The sequence below is a fragment of the Parambassis ranga genome, chromosome 20 (genome assembly GCF_900634625.1).
Source record: "Parambassis ranga chromosome 20, fParRan2.1, whole genome shotgun sequence".
NCBI classification, from domain to species: Eukaryota; Metazoa; Chordata; class Actinopteri; family Ambassidae; genus Parambassis; species Parambassis ranga.
Genome location: NC_041040.1, coordinates 2,204,547 through 2,221,540, shown reverse-complemented (window position 1 = coordinate 2,221,540; position 16,994 = coordinate 2,204,547). Strand labels below are relative to the sequence as shown.

Below are 16,994 nucleotides of genomic sequence, written 5' to 3'. Positions count from 1 at the left end.
CGTGTCTGCCTCAGTGGTTTGACGACAGCGGGCCTGCCCTGTCCCGCAGACAGTGGAGTCTCTGGCGGTTCTCTGCACTGTTGGAGCCTCACGGACTACTTTTTCTTCCAGACCTGTTAGCGTGGAAGCAGCCGCTGCTTGATTCGCCTTTTTTCCTTCTCCCCGGACTCTGCGCTACGTTGTAGCTGAGGATCTGTTTTTATCTCTGGGGTTTTACGCACAGAAGCAGGGAAATGACACATTTTAATAAGGGCCCGGCGTACGGACTGTCTGCAGAAGTCAGGAGCAAAGTAAGTGCCGCGGGCTGTCTGCACCTTTTGTGTCTGACTCAGAAGGAAACTCAGTGTTTGACTCTCAGAGCTGAGCCGCCGCCGTGTCTCTCGCTCTTTCTTCCACTGGGAGACGCAGCCGAGTGGAACTTTTGATTGGAGCGAAGCCTCTCCGAAGTTTCCCGAACTTCGCGGGGCTCTCTCTCCCCGGTTTAAAATGTTCTCTCAGCTTTGTACCTGAGCTGTGAGACTGAAACATGTGAGTGAGGGTTTGAGAATGCCCGCAGCGGCGTCCCCTCCGCCCCTCTTTGTCCGTGCGCGCAGTGAGAAGCGAGCTGCTGGTGGTGATTTGATGCACACTGTGATGTTTGGATAGTCAGGAATGTTGACTGATAGAAACCGTGTGTGTGTGTGGCCCCCTGTGCGCTGGGCCCCTGCTCTGTCCATGCACTCGCACACTGATGGGAAACGTTGGAGCCCACTGCGCTGTGATCTGATTGCCACGTAGCATTAGTCTGATTATTGGCGCAGATGTGCAGCGGTGCAGCAGATAATGTGTCTGTTGTGCGCAGAGATGAGAGGATGGCGCAGACCGGCTGTGGGGTTTGTAGGAAATGTCTGAGCGGTGACATCAGCAGATGAAGTTCATCACTTTGAGAGGCGCTCTGATCTGGAAAGGCCACAGCTGACCGAGTGCTGTCAATCATTACATTCTACAGACTGATGGAGGCCTGATAATCAATCACAACAGAAATGATGGAGTTCTAAATTGATCGTGTGGTTTTGAGAGGACTTAAATGTGATTTAATTACAGCTGTGACCCAAATGTAATCAGTGCTGTTTACAGTGACGCCTGCAAGCCTGTAAACACTTTAGAATCTAGAATCAAGCCCTGAAAGTAGACAAGCAGAAACCACTTAACAAATGTACCATACATATCCGACTCTGTCCATGATCCATTATTTCATGTGTGTGAGTGGTGACTGTGTGAAGCTCTGCTCTCAGTGTCTGCTGTGAGCTCCTTGTGCAGCAATAACAGCAGCTAAAGGTTTCCAGTAGCTGCTGATCAGTCGTCCACAGCAGCTTGGAGCAGTCTGAGTCCATTCCTCAGTACAGAGCAGCTTCAGTTCTGACATGTTGCTGGGTTTCCTCACATCAACTGCTTGTTTCAGCTCCTTCCACAACATTTCAGGAGGATTAACGTCAGGACTTTGACTTCAGAACATGAACTCTGTTCTTCTTGAACCGTTCTGTTGTAGAACCACTCATGTGTCCTCTTCAGATTCCTCTAGAATTCACTGCTGTCATTCAGATCTCATTGATCCATCAATGATGGCAGCAACACAGACCCAAACCATCATACTACCACCACCATGCTGACAGATGGAAGAAGGGTTGTTTTCTCCAAACATTTAAAAATGTTGACGAAGGAACATTATCATGACCCAGAGTTAGGACTGTTGTGACCTTGGAGACGGCTGCAGTGATCTTTGTTGGTCGAGCGCTCGTGGGGAGAATAACAATGATTGAAGTGAACACAGCGAACACTGAATGCAAAAATTCACTTCTACCGCTCAGATATGTAATATTGGATCATTTTTCCTGAATACGTCTGATATTTCTGCCTCATTTGGTTGATTGGTTCTCTGTGTATAACTGTGTAACAGGCTGATGTCAGCAGACTGATCAGGCTGTTCTGTGCTCACTGAGACACACACTACATTCTTTTCCTCTGGTTACACAACACTTCACCTGATTAAAATTCAGGCTTTGAGGTTGAAATCCATTTTTACTCCAACACTGTGATGTTTACTGTTTCCCCCTCTGCTGCAGTCACGTCCGGTTCAGTGCAGTCAGAACGCTCAGAAACAAAAACATGAGGACAGGCAGGGGCCTATCGGGGTTCCAATGCCTAAGGTGTGATAAGTAGTCCATGCTCTTCTCCCAGCTGCATACATCACATTCTTGACATTCTTCGGCGCAGACCCCTTGATGAAGACCTGCCTGAGCAGCAGGCCCTCAGAGCCCCACAGCTCTCTGTTCACTCTGCTCAGTGGGCTCACGGTGCTGTTCTGGTTTCACAGACGGGTCAGACGGTTTGCTCTGTGAGAAATGGATGAGTTGTTACATGAACAACATTAACAGACGTCGTAGTTAGAATCTGCTCTGTTGAACGTCAAACAGAACATACAGATAACATCTCCCGTTTCTGCTCTGTGTACAAAAGCAAAATGAAACTTCAAGCACTTCAGGTCTGTCATCAGTTTTTTTTTCAGGTCACACTTGACTTGTGGTGAAGTGTTGGCTGAAAGTCAGACTGGTCTGGCAGCAGGAGAGCTGCTCTCTCCCACGAATGTGTTTGTCTTTTCACAAGAGTCATGAACTCTGTGCTGACTCGTCAGGTTTTTCCAGTTTGTGTCCTCTCAGGCCCGCACTAATGTGCAAAATATGTAATTTTACTCATCTGGTGATTGACAGTTTGTAAAGCCTTCTACGTTTCTGCATAAATATGAATTCAAAACATTTTCAAAAACGTAGACAAAGACCAAAACTTAGACTTGGTCATTTGTTTATTTATGAACCTGAAAACATGTAAAGCATGGTGGTGGTAGTATCATGGTTTGGCCCTGGTTTGCAGCACCTGGACCAGGAGTACTAGTCTATAAGGTCATGAACCAGGGTGATTTCTAAGCAGCTTTAGGCCTCCTCCACATTGGCTAATGAATCCAGGACAACGCTGAAACAGCCACAGTGTGCATGGCAGAGCTGTTCTCAAAAAAGTGGACAGGTCAGAGGGCTGCTGGTAAAAATGTCTTGTCAGGAAAATAGTTTAAAAGAGAATTTCTACACAGAAAAACTTTACGTTCCAGCATGAGAACACTTTCCCTTCTGTAAAACATGGCGGTGGTGGTATCATGGTTTGAGGCATGTCCATCATTGATGGAAAATGTCAGGACGTGCTGTTAAAATTGAAACTTCTTGGTTATATATTCAGGTTGCATTGATAAGCCACCTGAAAGTCATGCTTTATTGCCCCTCCCCCTCGTTGCTAACAGGTTCAGGTGTTGCTCTTGTTGGTGGGAAGTCTTTATGGGAAAGCATCGCACCTCCTCTGCAATGTGCTGACAGCAGAGCTGTGCTGTTGTGAGTGCTGCTCTGTGATTAGCCTGTCTGTGCTGTCACTGAGACACTTTTAGACTCACAGGAAAGATTCCCTTCCTGAAGCTATTGTTCAGCTCCAGACAGATAGCACACGCTTATCAGCCCAGACTTGCACCGCAGCTCTCTTTAGCAGTCTTATGTGGAAAAGCTATTATTCCTTTCACAGCTGGGAAGAACGTTGAAGCAGAGCTGCAGAGCCAGCGTCGAGTCAGAGTTTCCACTGAGGTTGAGTTTCAGGCACCTATGACAGATAAAAAAAATCTGGAGGATGATTTTTCGTGAAAATATATTTTTTTAAATATTCTGTTGTTATGCATTGTAGGCTGCATACGCTAGAGTTGTAAATGCTAGCTGCTTGTAGAAATGTGGAATAATATATGTGTGCATAATTGATCTTAATTAATCTTAAAATGAAAATGACAATGTGAAGTTAAATGACACTTTCAGTAGCCTACAAGCATCATTCAAATGTACCCATAACCTGTGATGGGCAACTAGTCCAGTCTGTGTCATGGGGCAGGCTGTGGGCATCATGTGAAGAGAGACGCTCCTAAATGGATGCTAATAAATGGCATTTATATATATATATATATATATATATATATATATATATATATATATGTTTGATTGGTCAGCCTCTGTCATGTGCAGGATGTGGTCACCTTCAAGCCTTTACCGTCTCTGTAACCTCCAGGGCTCATGCTTGATGTGGAGGTTTTAAAACTTGCTGTTCACGCCGCAGACTCTTAGACTTAAAATGACGCAGTTCGAGCTTCCTGCTTGCAGCTCCACCTCTTTACTGTCAATTGTGAGATCATGTGGCTGCATCCCATTCTGTTGTGATGACAGTAGAAAATTGCACGCAGTTAGAAATGCTGTTGAAATGCACTGGTGGGGGGGGGGTCTGCTTTTCACGTCCAGCTGGCTCAGATTGTAACCCTCCAGATTTTTCCCTCAGAAGCTCCGTTTAATGGTTCCATCTTTTTCCAGTGCCTTTTTTTTCTAAGGGGTTTCTGGCAAAGCTCTTTGAAAGTAACTGCTGGGAGAAGTGAAGAGAGAAAAATGCCTTCCTTCTTACATTCCAGCTCTTCGACCTCGCGGCAGGGCTCCTCCGTGTTATCAGACTCCAAAGACACAAAGCGCCTCACAGTCATTCCTTTTTTTTTTTTTGTTATTTAAATTTTTTATTACGTTTTAAGAAATATATACAAATGAACATAGGGTCACAATACAAAAATTTGGTTTTGTTTTTGGTGTAGACCATCTCTGACATGCCATATAACAACAAAAAAAATAGGAGTAAACATTTAAAGCAAATTTCACACAGAAGAGGTCCACATCCTGGTAATCCAGTCCATTAAGTAAGGTGCAAAAGAGCGTTGCTTTTAGCCTCTAATTCCAGTGTTTTTATCAGTCTTTGCATAATTCCAAAAATGTTCCCAAGGACACGTCCTTTCCTCCATGTTGTCCTTTAGTCTACAAAGCATAGACTCACAGGACGCTGTCTCCACCATTGCATCCATCCATTCCTTCAAACTGGGGGAGACTGCTGTCTTCCAGTGTCTTAGAATTACTCTTGAAGTTGTAACTAGGCCCACCATAATAACAGAAAATATTCCTTTTGATACTGTTGACAGTTGAGATCTGTCCCCTAGCAGACACATAACAGGAGTAAGGGGGATTTTTAAACCAGACCACCCACTCAGGAAGTCCACCACTTTTTCCCAGAATTGAGCCACCAGTGTACACTCCCATATACAATGTAAGAAAGTTCCCATTTCTGTTTTGCACTTCCAACACTTATTATTATTCAACAGGTTCATTCTATACAATCTTACAGGGGTATGATAATATCTGTGTATGATCTTGTACTGTGTGAACTTCCCTCGTGCCTCATTAACATACTTCCCACAACCAGCCAGCACTTCCAGCCATTTCTCCTGTGTAATATTCATTCCTAGGTCCCTCTGCCACAACAACTTCACATTAGTGGACTCCCCACTCAATGAAAAATGTGTTAGTTTGTAGAATTTGGAAGCTGTGCAGTGCTTCAGTGGCATACGCATAAAGTCCATTATATTATTCTCTGAAGAGATATCAATTCGAAATTTTATGCAGTCTCTAATTTGTAAATATTTCCAAAAATGTTGTGTCCCTTCAAGTTTAAATTGGCTACTTAATTCCTCATAAGAAATAAATTGTCCATTTTTGTATAGGTCTCCTATGGTACGTATACCTCTTGAGTGCCACTGCTTCCAATAAACCGACACTTTACCCACACAAATGGCAGGATTTAACCATAAAGAAGCATATGGCTGTACAAGGTGCTTCACTCTGTACATTTGATGTACTTTGGCCCATATTGCCCTGGAGTGGACTAGAATAGGATTTGTTGTGTCACTCCTCTGAGATAACTTCTCCTTTGGGCTAAAAGGCGAACATAACTCATTCTCAATATCTATCCAGTCTGGCCTATTATCTGACTCTTTCCAATATTTAGCCAATTTAGCCATTTCAAAAGATATGGCGTACAACCTTGGGTCTGGTAAGCCTAATCCCCCCTTTTCCTTAGGAGCACAAAGCTTACTTAATTTAATCCGAGCTTTCTTTCCCTCCCACAAAAATTGTTTAACCATATCATCATATTTCTTAAAAATATCGGGTGGTATTGGGATTTGCAACATCATTAATAAGTAGTTAAATTGAGGAGCTACCATCATTTTAATAATATTAACTTTTCCCCATAATGTAAGTTTAATCTTTTCCCACTTCTCAAGGTTTGTTTTAATTCTTTGTAGCAGAGGGTTAAAATTTAAACCGGGCAACTCTCCAAGATCTCGACTGAGTGTAACTCCGAGATATTTGATGCCTTTGGGCGCCCACCTAAATTTAAAATTTTTCACCATATGAGGATGACATAATGAGGTCAAAGGCATTGCCTCAGACTTTTTCCAATTAACTGTGTAGCCTGACAATCCAGAGTAAGACTGAATGGTTTCCATCAGACATGGCAGGGACGTCTCGGGGTCTGTCACCACAGCTAAAATATCATCCGCAAATAACAACAACTTGTGTTGTTGGCCACCACACTCCACTCCCTTGATTCCTGTGTTCTTCCTAATACTAACAGCTAGAACTTCTAAAAAAATTATGAACAGTAGAGGGCTTAAAGAGCACCCTTGACGGGTTCCTCTAGAAAGCCCAAAGAAGGGTGATATTACTCTATTAGTTATCACTGCTGCTTTAGGTTCTTTATATAATATCTTTACCCACTGAGAAAAACAGGGACCAAACCCAAAATTTGACAAAACAGAAAAAAGAAAACCCCATTCCACCTTATCAAAGGCCTTTTCGGCATCTAGGGAGATGGCGGCTATAGGAACATCTTTAGACTGAGTGAGCCACATTAGATGCATTAATTTCCTCATATTGTCTGTAGAGGATCTATTCTTCATAAAACCTGCCTGGTTTCCATGTATAATAGCAGGTAAAACTTGTTGAAGACGCAGAGCTAGTACTTTGGTCAGTATTTTACAGTCTACATTAAGCAGGCTAATTGGTCTGAAATTAGATGGGTCTGTTATGTCTTTATCTTTCTTCGGGATCAAAGATATCAAGGCTTCATTAAATGTTGGAGGTATGCGGCCTTTCACAAAAGCCTCCTGATACACCTTCACCAATACTGGGGCCAAAATGTCTATATAGGCTTTATAATACTCTGCAGGAAATCCATCATTACCCGGTGATTTCCCAGTGTTCATCAATGATACAGCCTTCCTTATTTCCCCTTCAGTTATAGGTGACTCTAACTTCCTTGCTTGATCAGTATCAAGTTTAGGCATGTCAATATTAGAGAGATACTCTTCTTGTTCCCTTTGTTTATCACTACAAGATATTGTTGATGTATATAGTTTTTCATAGTACTGTTGAAAAGTCTTGTTGATTTCTGTTGCAGAGGTTACCAAATTATCACCTTGTTTAATAGCTGAGATTAAGCTTGAAGAATCTTTCCTTTTAACTTGTCTAGCTAATATCTTCCCTGTCTTTTCCCCACCCTCATAAAAATTTGTTTTCAATCGAAATAAGGAATATTGTACCTTTTTATTATAGATTTCATGCAACTGATACTTAAGCTTACAAAGTTCCCGATATTTATCCTCAACATAATTTTGTGCCAAATCATTTTCCCTTAATTTTATATCACCTTCTAGCTGTCTAATCTCATTTAGACTTTCCTTTTTCTTCAAAGCAGAGTGAGCTATCAGCTTCCCTCTTATATAGGCTTTTGAGGATTCCCAGACTGGTGCAATATCTTCAGTGCTACCTATATTTAATTCAAAAAAGGATTTCAAATCTTTACCTAACTGTTCCTTAAAGCCTTGGTCCTGTAGTAAGGATGTATTCATTCTCCATCTAGTATTCTTACCCATATCCGATCCTGTAGTTATACACAATTCTACCGCTGCGTGATCTGTAATGGCAATAGATCGTATATTGCAACTAACTGCATTGCTTATTAAAGAGCTTGCAATTAGAAAAAAATCAATTCTGGAATAAGATCTATGGCAGTGGGAAAAAAAAGTATATTCCTTCTCTCGAGGGTTAATGAGTCTCCAAACATCTACAAGTGCCATGTCCTCTTTTAACATGTGTATTGCTTCTCTGTCTTTAGTCATCTGTGGTCCTTTGAAGACACTTTTGTCTAACATAGGGTCCATCACTTGATTAAAGTCTCCTGCCAATATTATTTGCCCCTCCATTTCTCCTAGAACCTTATTCACCTTGTGGAAAAAGTGTGGGTCCCCTTTATTCGGTGCATAAACGTTACACAATATCACCTGTAACCCCTCTATTAATGCCTGTACACATATCATTCGCCCCTCTGTATCTTTAACCTCTTTAAGCAACTCAAAACGTATATTTCTGTTAACCAAAATCATCACTCCATTACGTGAACTTGAAAATGAACTAGAAAAGACATGTCTCACCCAACCAGTTTTAAATTTTCCTGCCTCCCCGTCATTCAGATGAGTTTCCTGTATAAAAACTATATCTGCCTTATTAGTTTTCAAATATGATAGAACTTTACGCCTTTTAACTGGATTGCCACTGCCATTAATATTCCAAGACATGTATTTAATACATCTCCTGGTCATAATCATTAGAATATCACTCCATAACCATGTTTACCACACTGTGCATGTTTAAGATGTCCACACCTATTGGTATCATTCTTTGAGACCCTGTACTTTGCAAAACATGAACATACAACCTGGAAAAAGAACATTTCCAATACAAAACAAAAGAAACAAAACTGAAAATCAAGCCAGACAATGTCTGGCAGTCCTGACGCTGACGTACGCAGCGTTAAAAGTCCAAACAAAAATAAAAATAAAACTAAAACCGTCTCTGGTCCGTGGGGTACCGCTCCTCCCTCTGGTAATCCCTCGGTGGCAGCTTAACCAAGTGGGTCTCCCCCGAACGTTATAATCACAACATGTCTCTGGGCTCTTGAATATAAATATTCATCAGCTCACCTCCTTTGGCTCAACCTTCTCTCTGGTCGTTTTCCTGAATAAATTTGTCCGCCGCTGTTGCTGTAGTGAAACTCACGTTCTTCCCCTGCCACTTGAACCGCAGCATGGCCGGGAAGGCCAGCGTGTACTTCACCTCCATCTCCTGAAGTTTGCGTTTCACCACAGTAAAGGATTTCCTTTTCTCCGCCAACTCCTTCGTCATATCGGGGAATACCGACATCCGACATCCTTCCCATACGAAACCCCGTTTTTCTTTTGCCGCATTTATCACTTTTTCCCTCGCAGACTGTCTCAGGAACCTGATGAGCACCGGCCTCGGTGGTCGTTCTGGGTCCGGTATAGGTGCGAGCAGCCGGTGCACTCTCTCAATTTCAAACTCACCAGCCCCAGCCTGAACCCCCAGCCCCTCTTCTAATATTTTCTGAACACAGCTCAGCAATGTCCCGTTAGTCCCAAATGTTTCCTTCAAGCCCACCAGCCTCACGTTGTTCCGTTTGCTGTGATTTTCCAAAGTTTGAAGGCGCACCCACATTTCCTCCATTAGCTTACTTTTCTTATCCTCGTCAGTGTGAGACCGCTCCATAGCTTCCTCCAGGTGCATGATACGTGTCTCAGCTTCCGACAGTCTCTCCTGCATAGCCACCACTGTCGTTTTCAGCTCCGTTGTTGTCTCCTTAATAGTAGAAACATCAGTCGCGACGCTCTGCAGTGTGGTGCTCATTTTAGTTATTTCTGCAAACAAACTGTCAAGGCAGGGAGACGTGTCACCTGCCGAGCCTTCTTCCTCACGCTGGGGGCTTTTTCGGGTCGACATACGGCCTGTAGTTTTGAAGTATTTCGACGACGACATTTCACCTATTTTCCTTTGTTTCACTTCAATAACACAACACCCTCATTATACCCTTCCAAGCCGAGGTAAATTTCAATCCAATGCAAGCCTCCGTGTTATAATAATATACAATTTCACATGTCGGGGAGTGGAGATTCCCTAGTCAGCTGCCATCTTGTTCGCCGTACCCACGTGACTCCCCTCACAGTCATTCCTAAACGACACAGCTTTCAGCCCTGATGTTACGAGCAGAGGCCTTTGGAACACAACATCCTCTCTTTGGGAGAAAGGGGGAGATTCCACTCCTTGTTCAGTTACAAGCCAAAGTTGTGATTGTGTGTAGCAGTGAAGGAGCGATCACTGAATGTGAGTGCTGACGGGCTTCAGTGGAGGAGGACAAACGATGGGCTGCAGCTGTAAAAGCTCTCTGTGGGCTCTACAGTAACAGGAGGATTGTTCCTTTTCAGCATTTTATGCAGACTCTAGAGCGGGGCTCTTAATCTGCCACTTGAACAGCACCCACTGGGCCTCACTTTTGTACGATGGGTGGAGACGGAGCGGCGTTGTCCATCTTTATATACAGTCTATAGTTGGTAGTAAGGTTTCCGCAGTACTTGGTCCAACTGTTGGTGGAATCTTCTTCTTCTTGAATGAGTGATGGCACAAAGATCCTCTTGTGTTACCTGCCCTATAACACAGTGACCACACATACAGTATAATGCGATGTGTGTTCAGCTTTTTGGCTGCACGTTGACTGATGTGTTGGAGCACAGATGCTCATTGTTGTAGAAAAAGAAGCAGATATAAAAGACACTTCTGTCATTAGCATGGATCAGAGGACTCTCAGTTATTCAATTTCCACCTGATCTAAGAGAAATGGCTGCTGTGAGTTATCGGGGGATACTGTTTGTGTGCAGTAAGGTCAGTCTGATCCTTCCCCACTGATGCACGTATGAAAAATCTCAAGCCTGGTCAGCGTTTTAGAGGGCTCTCCGGTTATGATGCACATGTCTCTGGGGTCTCTTTTTCAACTTTTCAAGACGATATTATTGGAGGGTGGGAGCAGATCCAGCAAACATTTTGGTCAGTGGTCCAACCAGTACACTAACAAACTTCTTGTAAAATGTTGGACCGGAGCCATTACAGGCCGGTGGTTTCCCACTTTCCCACACACACTTCCTTGTTTAGAAAGTGGGGCTGAGACGATTTCTTTGTGCTTCCTCAGACAGAGAAAGTTGCTTCATGTGTTTGATTGTCTGCTTTATTTGGATCTTTTACACAGCTCTTATCCAAAAGTGAGGTTTTCCCATCATTATACAGAAGAATCAGCCTTATGACAGATACAGTGAATAACACTTATTATCATGGCACCTGTGCTGTCTGAAAGTTTGTGAACTGTTTAGATGTTTAGATCAATCAAACCAATGAGAAAACGAATTCACTGCTGTCATTCAGAACTCAGAACTATATATATATATATATATATATATATATATATATATATATATATATATATATATGAGTTCTGAATGACAGCAGTGAATTCTGAAGGAACATGTCAGGACATCTGTCTGTGAGCTGAATCTGAAGAGAAAGAGCAGCAAGACAACGAGCCCAAACACACAGAGTTCATGTTCTGAAGTCAAAGTTCTGACCATAATCCTCCTGAAATGTTGTGGAAGGAGCTGAAACAAGCAGTTGATGTGAGGAAACCCAGCAACATGTCAGAACTGAAGCTGCTCTGTACTGAGGAATGGACTCAGACTGCTCCAAGCTGCTGTGGACGACTGATCAGCAGCTACTGGAAACCTTTAGCTGCTGAATGAAAAAAAGAATACTGTGTCTAGTTGATGGTTTGCTCCAGCTATGCTTTGAGAAAGTTTGTTTTTTGGCAGATGTGATGATGATGATGATGATGATGACGCTATCAGCTGTAGGTGTTTGCTAGACCTTCAGAGTAGAATGGGGAATAAATGTAACGCGTCCAGTTGTTGCTTTCACAGTGAATGTGTGTAGCAGGCAGTGTGTGCTGTGTGCCTGTGTCTTCAGGAGGTGGACAGCAGATAATGTGCTGCAGAGCCTGTGTCCTGCTGTGGACAGGCTGAGGGGCTGTGGGATGTTTATGCACTGTCAGCCAATAGCTGAAGTCTGTTTACACAGCCAGAGAGCGAATGGCTGGAGGATTACTGTACACTTAGATTTACTGGGTTATTAAAACGTCACAAGTGTTCAGCTTCACATTGTTGCAGTGATCCATGTGAGCTGCTTTTTCTGCTTTGTTAATAGTGTGGAGCACAGAACAGCCCATGGCGGGACAGAAAACTCTATTTATACATTTAATGGAGCTTTTATTGATGGCATGCATGAAACATTCTAATATTAGAAGCTGTAAACAGTATCTGAGATGAAGTTTCCAGAGTAATATTCATGTAAATAAACCATTTGGGTCGAGCTCCTGGTCCTCTAAAAGTATCTTCAGCGTGGTCTCTTCACAGCTCATTAGGTGTGGGTCAAAGGTCAGCTCACACAGATGAAATGAAGAACAGTTAGCATATTTCCAAGAGTTTAAATCGAGGCAACTGGACTCAAGGATTGTTTTTTGAAGACGTTTCTCCACTCCCCCAAGTGCAGAACTGAAGAAGCCACTTGGGGGAGTGGCGAAACGTCTTCAAAAAACAATCCTTGAGTCCAGTTGCCTCGATTTAAACTCTTGGAAATGACGTGGCTGAATGAGAGCATCCACACATAAACAGTTAGCATAAAATGTCTGAGAATCTGTGTTTATATGATCATGGTGCTCTTTCACATATTCAGGAGAACTGGGCTCAGCAGCATGATCTGAATAATTGGTTGGACCAGCTGGTGCCTGCAGCATCCCATTAAAGTTTCAAATAGATCACTGTTCAGCAGAACATGCCCTACCAGAACAAGCTGTCATTTCCAGGATAAAACCCTCTTTTTGTATTTTACTCATACTCACATTCACTTTTGGCTTTTTGTTATGTTGTGTTGTCTGTCCTGGAGATCTGAAATCTGAATTTGTCTTTTTTTTCTGTGTTTCTTCTTGAATTCTTCTAGAATTCCCACCCTTTGTTTCTATATTTTCTTTTCCTGCTTGGTTGTTGTAGAGACCACCAACACATCATGTACCTCATTTGGGCTGCTTAGAAGGTGTAAGGGTGCTTAAACGTTTGTCAACTTCTTGGAATTTTCTATAATTCTGCAGCATCAACAGATTTTTAAACAGATCTATTGGTGGTGGTAGTATCATGGTTTGGGGCCCGGTAGGCCAGATTCAGCAAAAAAGGCCCAAACCATGATACTGCCACTGCCATGCTTATCCTTTCTCTCAACCTGCCATAAACCAAACTGTTCTCTTTAGACTTCGGCACAAATGACATGATGTATTCTTTTTTAGATTGCTCAGAAATATGACGCACAAAAGGAAGAGGAACTCCGCTTCTGGATTGAGGAGGTAACAGGAATGTCTATTGGGGAAAACTTCCAGAAAGGACTGAAGGATGGAGTCATCCTCTGCGAGTAAGTTCTGCAGAGTCGGCGTGATGGGTCTGATGTCTGAACGCTCACTTTATAATAATCCATGCTGTGTTTTCTCTCTCAGGCTGATCAATAAGCTGCAGCCCGGATCTGTGAAGAAAATCAACCTTTCACAGCTCAACTGGCACAAAGTGAGACCCGGACTGCAAACACCGCTGCTGATAATCGTGTCCTCTGTCCCAGCATGCCTCACTCTGTCGTTTTTTTTTTCTTACTACAGCTGGAAAACCTTGGGAATTTCATCAAAGCTATCCTGGTTTATGGCCTAAAGCCCAATGACATCTTTGAGGCCAATGACCTGTTTGAAAATGGGAACATGACACAAGTCCAGACCACACTGCTTGCACTGGCCAGCATGGTGAGTGAACACAGCAAACAGAGGGTCATTGTCTGCTGAGGAGCACATTTTCCTCTGTTTATGGACACGTCATGTCCTCTCTGCCAGGCAAAGACCAAAGGCATGGACACAAAGATCGACATCGGGGTGAAATACGCAGACAAACAAGCTCGACACTTTGATGACGAGAAGATCAAGGCTGGGCAGTGTGTCATTGGACTGCAGGTGACTGACACTTGTTATGTCGTCATGTTTGTAGCTTTAAATAAAAAGTAAAAAGCTTGTTCTTTCACACATGTTGGACTGAAAGGTGACTGGATCCTGTCTCTGCTTCTTTGTCCTCAGATGGGAACAAACAAATGTGCGAGTCAGGCAGGAATGACTGCGTACGGAACCAGAAGGCATCTGTATGATCCAAAGACTCAGACCGACAAACCCTACGACCAGACCACCATCAGTCTGCAGATGGGAACCAACAAAGGAGCCAGCCAGGTCCAAACTCATCCCTATTTTTATTGATTGATCTGAATGATGGTTACACACTGCACAGCTGCCATGTTGTAGTTCTGTTACGTTCACAGTCCATAAATAAACGTGGACGTCACACACACACCGTCTGACAAGCAGTTTTAAGCCTGCATGGGAGGCTACGACCCAGGCGGCAACATTCCTCCACTGTGCCTCCTCACATGCATGAAGCGTGTCATCTTTTCCTCGCCATCATCATCATCAATGGACAAGTGTCAAATTAGCAGCAACACAAAAGGTGTTTCACTTCATGTGCAGGTGCACGTTTAATGACCCAAAACACAAACGTTTCTATCACTAGTTGATCAGTAACTGGTGGGTACATCATTAACGTGGATGTAGTGCTAGCAGCACGATGCTCTGACCTTCTAGGTGAGGAAGTAATATATTCTTAATGAACCGTCTACAGACACAAGTAAAGCACCTCACAGATCATCCATCCACCCATCCATCCATCTTCTGAACCTGCTTGTCCTGTACAGGGTCACGACTGATGATGTACATGATGTGTATGTATGCCATCTTTCTGATGTAGCATTGTGGCTCCCTGCAGGCCGGCATGTCAGCCCCCGGTACCCGCAGAGACATCTTTGACCAGAAGGTGGCGCAGCAGCCGGCGGACAACTCCACCATCTCCCTCCAGATGGGCACCAACAAGGTGGCGTCACAGAAAGGCATGAGCGTGTACGGCCTGGGCCGACAGGTTTACGACCCCAAGTACTGCGCCCCCCCAACCGAGCCCGTCATCCATACCAACGGCAGCCAAGGCACCGGCACCAACGGCTCCGAGATCAGCGACAGTGACTATCAGGCCGAGTTCCAGGAGGAAGAGTACCACGGCGGCTACCATGACGACTACAGCTCCCATTACAACGACCAGAACATTGACTATTAGTGGAGACGTCCACCTCCAGAGCAGTATTAATAATTGTATTTTATCAACTACACAACGGAGCAAGTCTTTTGCTATCCTCACTAGTCTTTTTATCCTTTTGAAGCATAAAATGCTGTGCTCTCTTCTTCACCTAGACTCTTTGGTCTGAGCTGCAAAGGTTGTAAGAAGCTGTAGTAGCATAGAAAAATGAAATGCAGAGATGAAATGTTTTTTTTTTAAAGCTTTTAATTCCCACGTTTTGAAACATGTCTTAATGATGGAACACTGAAGTAGTCATTGACCAGTCGTGTAGCATCAGGAGGAGCTGCCACACACAGGCTGAAAGGAATCCCCATGTGTAGCCCCCCCCCCCTCGATGCCTTTAACCCTTTCCTTTCTCTAAACGACAGCTGTTTAAATCCTGAAAGTACAAATGACCAAACCTGAGCGGAATACTTTTATACCACCACATTTCCTCATGCATCATGTGACCTTCTTTTTCACCCCCCCCCCCCCTTTGTATTCTGAGGCTGTATTTATTGCAGTGACTTTCATTGTAAAACAGTCCACTGTTGGTCTATAAAGAAAATGCTATGTTATAAATAAAGCCTTAATTCTTTCATTGTGAAGTTCTCTCTGCACCCACCACACTGGAAGCAGGTGAAGATCAGCTCCTGTTGCATTTTCTTTTACGGAAAGTCTGATGATGGGAGTGTGCAGTTTTGAGGTTAAGCATTCCAGTGGTTAATTCATAGCAAGCAGAAGGGAAGTGGAGACTCAATCGCACTCATACTGTTAGATTTTAAGGCAGACTGACACTGCCTGGTGCTGGTTTAGAGGGACAGTGAGTCTGCTGTCAGCTCAGAGCCAAACCAAGTGTGCTAACAACCATTTCCTGAGCCGAACCGTTATGACTTACTATTGTGTATGTCCCCCTTTGGGCCCGACCGGACCTCTGAAGGCATGCTGTGGTATCTGCATCAAGCAGATCATTCAAGCTGTGAAGAGGGGCCAGCGTGGACCTGACGTTGATTGAAAGCTGTCTTATTGACTGCATTGTATACTGGCTCGTTTACAGCCAACTCAGACAATGGTTGATATTTGTTTCTGAGCTGTATGCCTGGTGATGCGCCGTATACCCCACTGATATTATCATTCATTTTTCTAGTTCTGTGCCTTCTTGGTTTGGCACCAAGTGTATGCCAGGTGGTATCAGTCTGTTTAGGACCAGCTTTCATAAGTTTTGGAAAGGACACAGTGTCATCCAGGTTTAGCATTATCAGCGGCAGAATCATAATGAACACTGCATTTTGTTGATGCTGCTTTCATGACATGGTCTGCAGCAATGCTATGCTAGGTGCTACATGTCAAAGCAACTTCCACATGAACAGCAGGACCCAAAACGGTGCCCCAGTTCTGATGTAGTCATACTAGGAGCTTTCAGCAGTGGACAGGGGTCAGCATGGACACCCTGACTGCTCTGCAGCGACACCTTTCTATCAGAACCACCAGATCCAGATCAGACCACAGGGGTCAGCCTTTACCGATGCACCCATGTGCATCGATGAGCCTTGTCACCCATGACCCTGCCACTGGTTCACCTCTTTTCCTTTCTGGGGCTACTTTTAAAAGATTCGGATGACTGCAGGCCAAGCTGCAGGCTGGGTGCTTATCAAAGTCATTTGTCAGAAATGACAATATACTGTTCATTATATGTAGTTTCCATATGAGGTTAGAACAACAGGGTAACTGCATGAAAACACTCAGAGTTCCTCACAAAGCTGCAAGATCTTGAACTGCTAGTATGAGTTATTCTTAAATGTTTAAAAATCTCCATAGATTAACACGCTGCCCCCTGCAGGCAACATCTTAAGTACAACAGTTTACAGTCTAAATAGCA

General features: G+C 43.6%; 1 protein-coding gene across 1 annotated transcript; it reads left to right on the top strand.

The window, feature by feature from the left end:
* Window positions 1-218: 218 nt before the first annotated feature.
* cnn3a (calponin 3, acidic a) lies at window positions 219-15,697 on the top strand. Its single transcript, XM_028432907.1, has 7 exons — window positions 219-290; window positions 13,216-13,337; window positions 13,420-13,486; window positions 13,576-13,713; window positions 13,801-13,917; window positions 14,038-14,184; window positions 14,774-15,697. Exons 1-7 carry the CDS (start codon window positions 234-236, stop codon window positions 15,113-15,115), a joined length of 990 nt encoding a protein of 329 aa, XP_028288708.1. The 5' UTR covers window positions 219-233; the 3' UTR covers window positions 15,116-15,697.
* The last annotated feature ends 1,297 nt before the right edge of the window (window positions 15,698-16,994 follow it).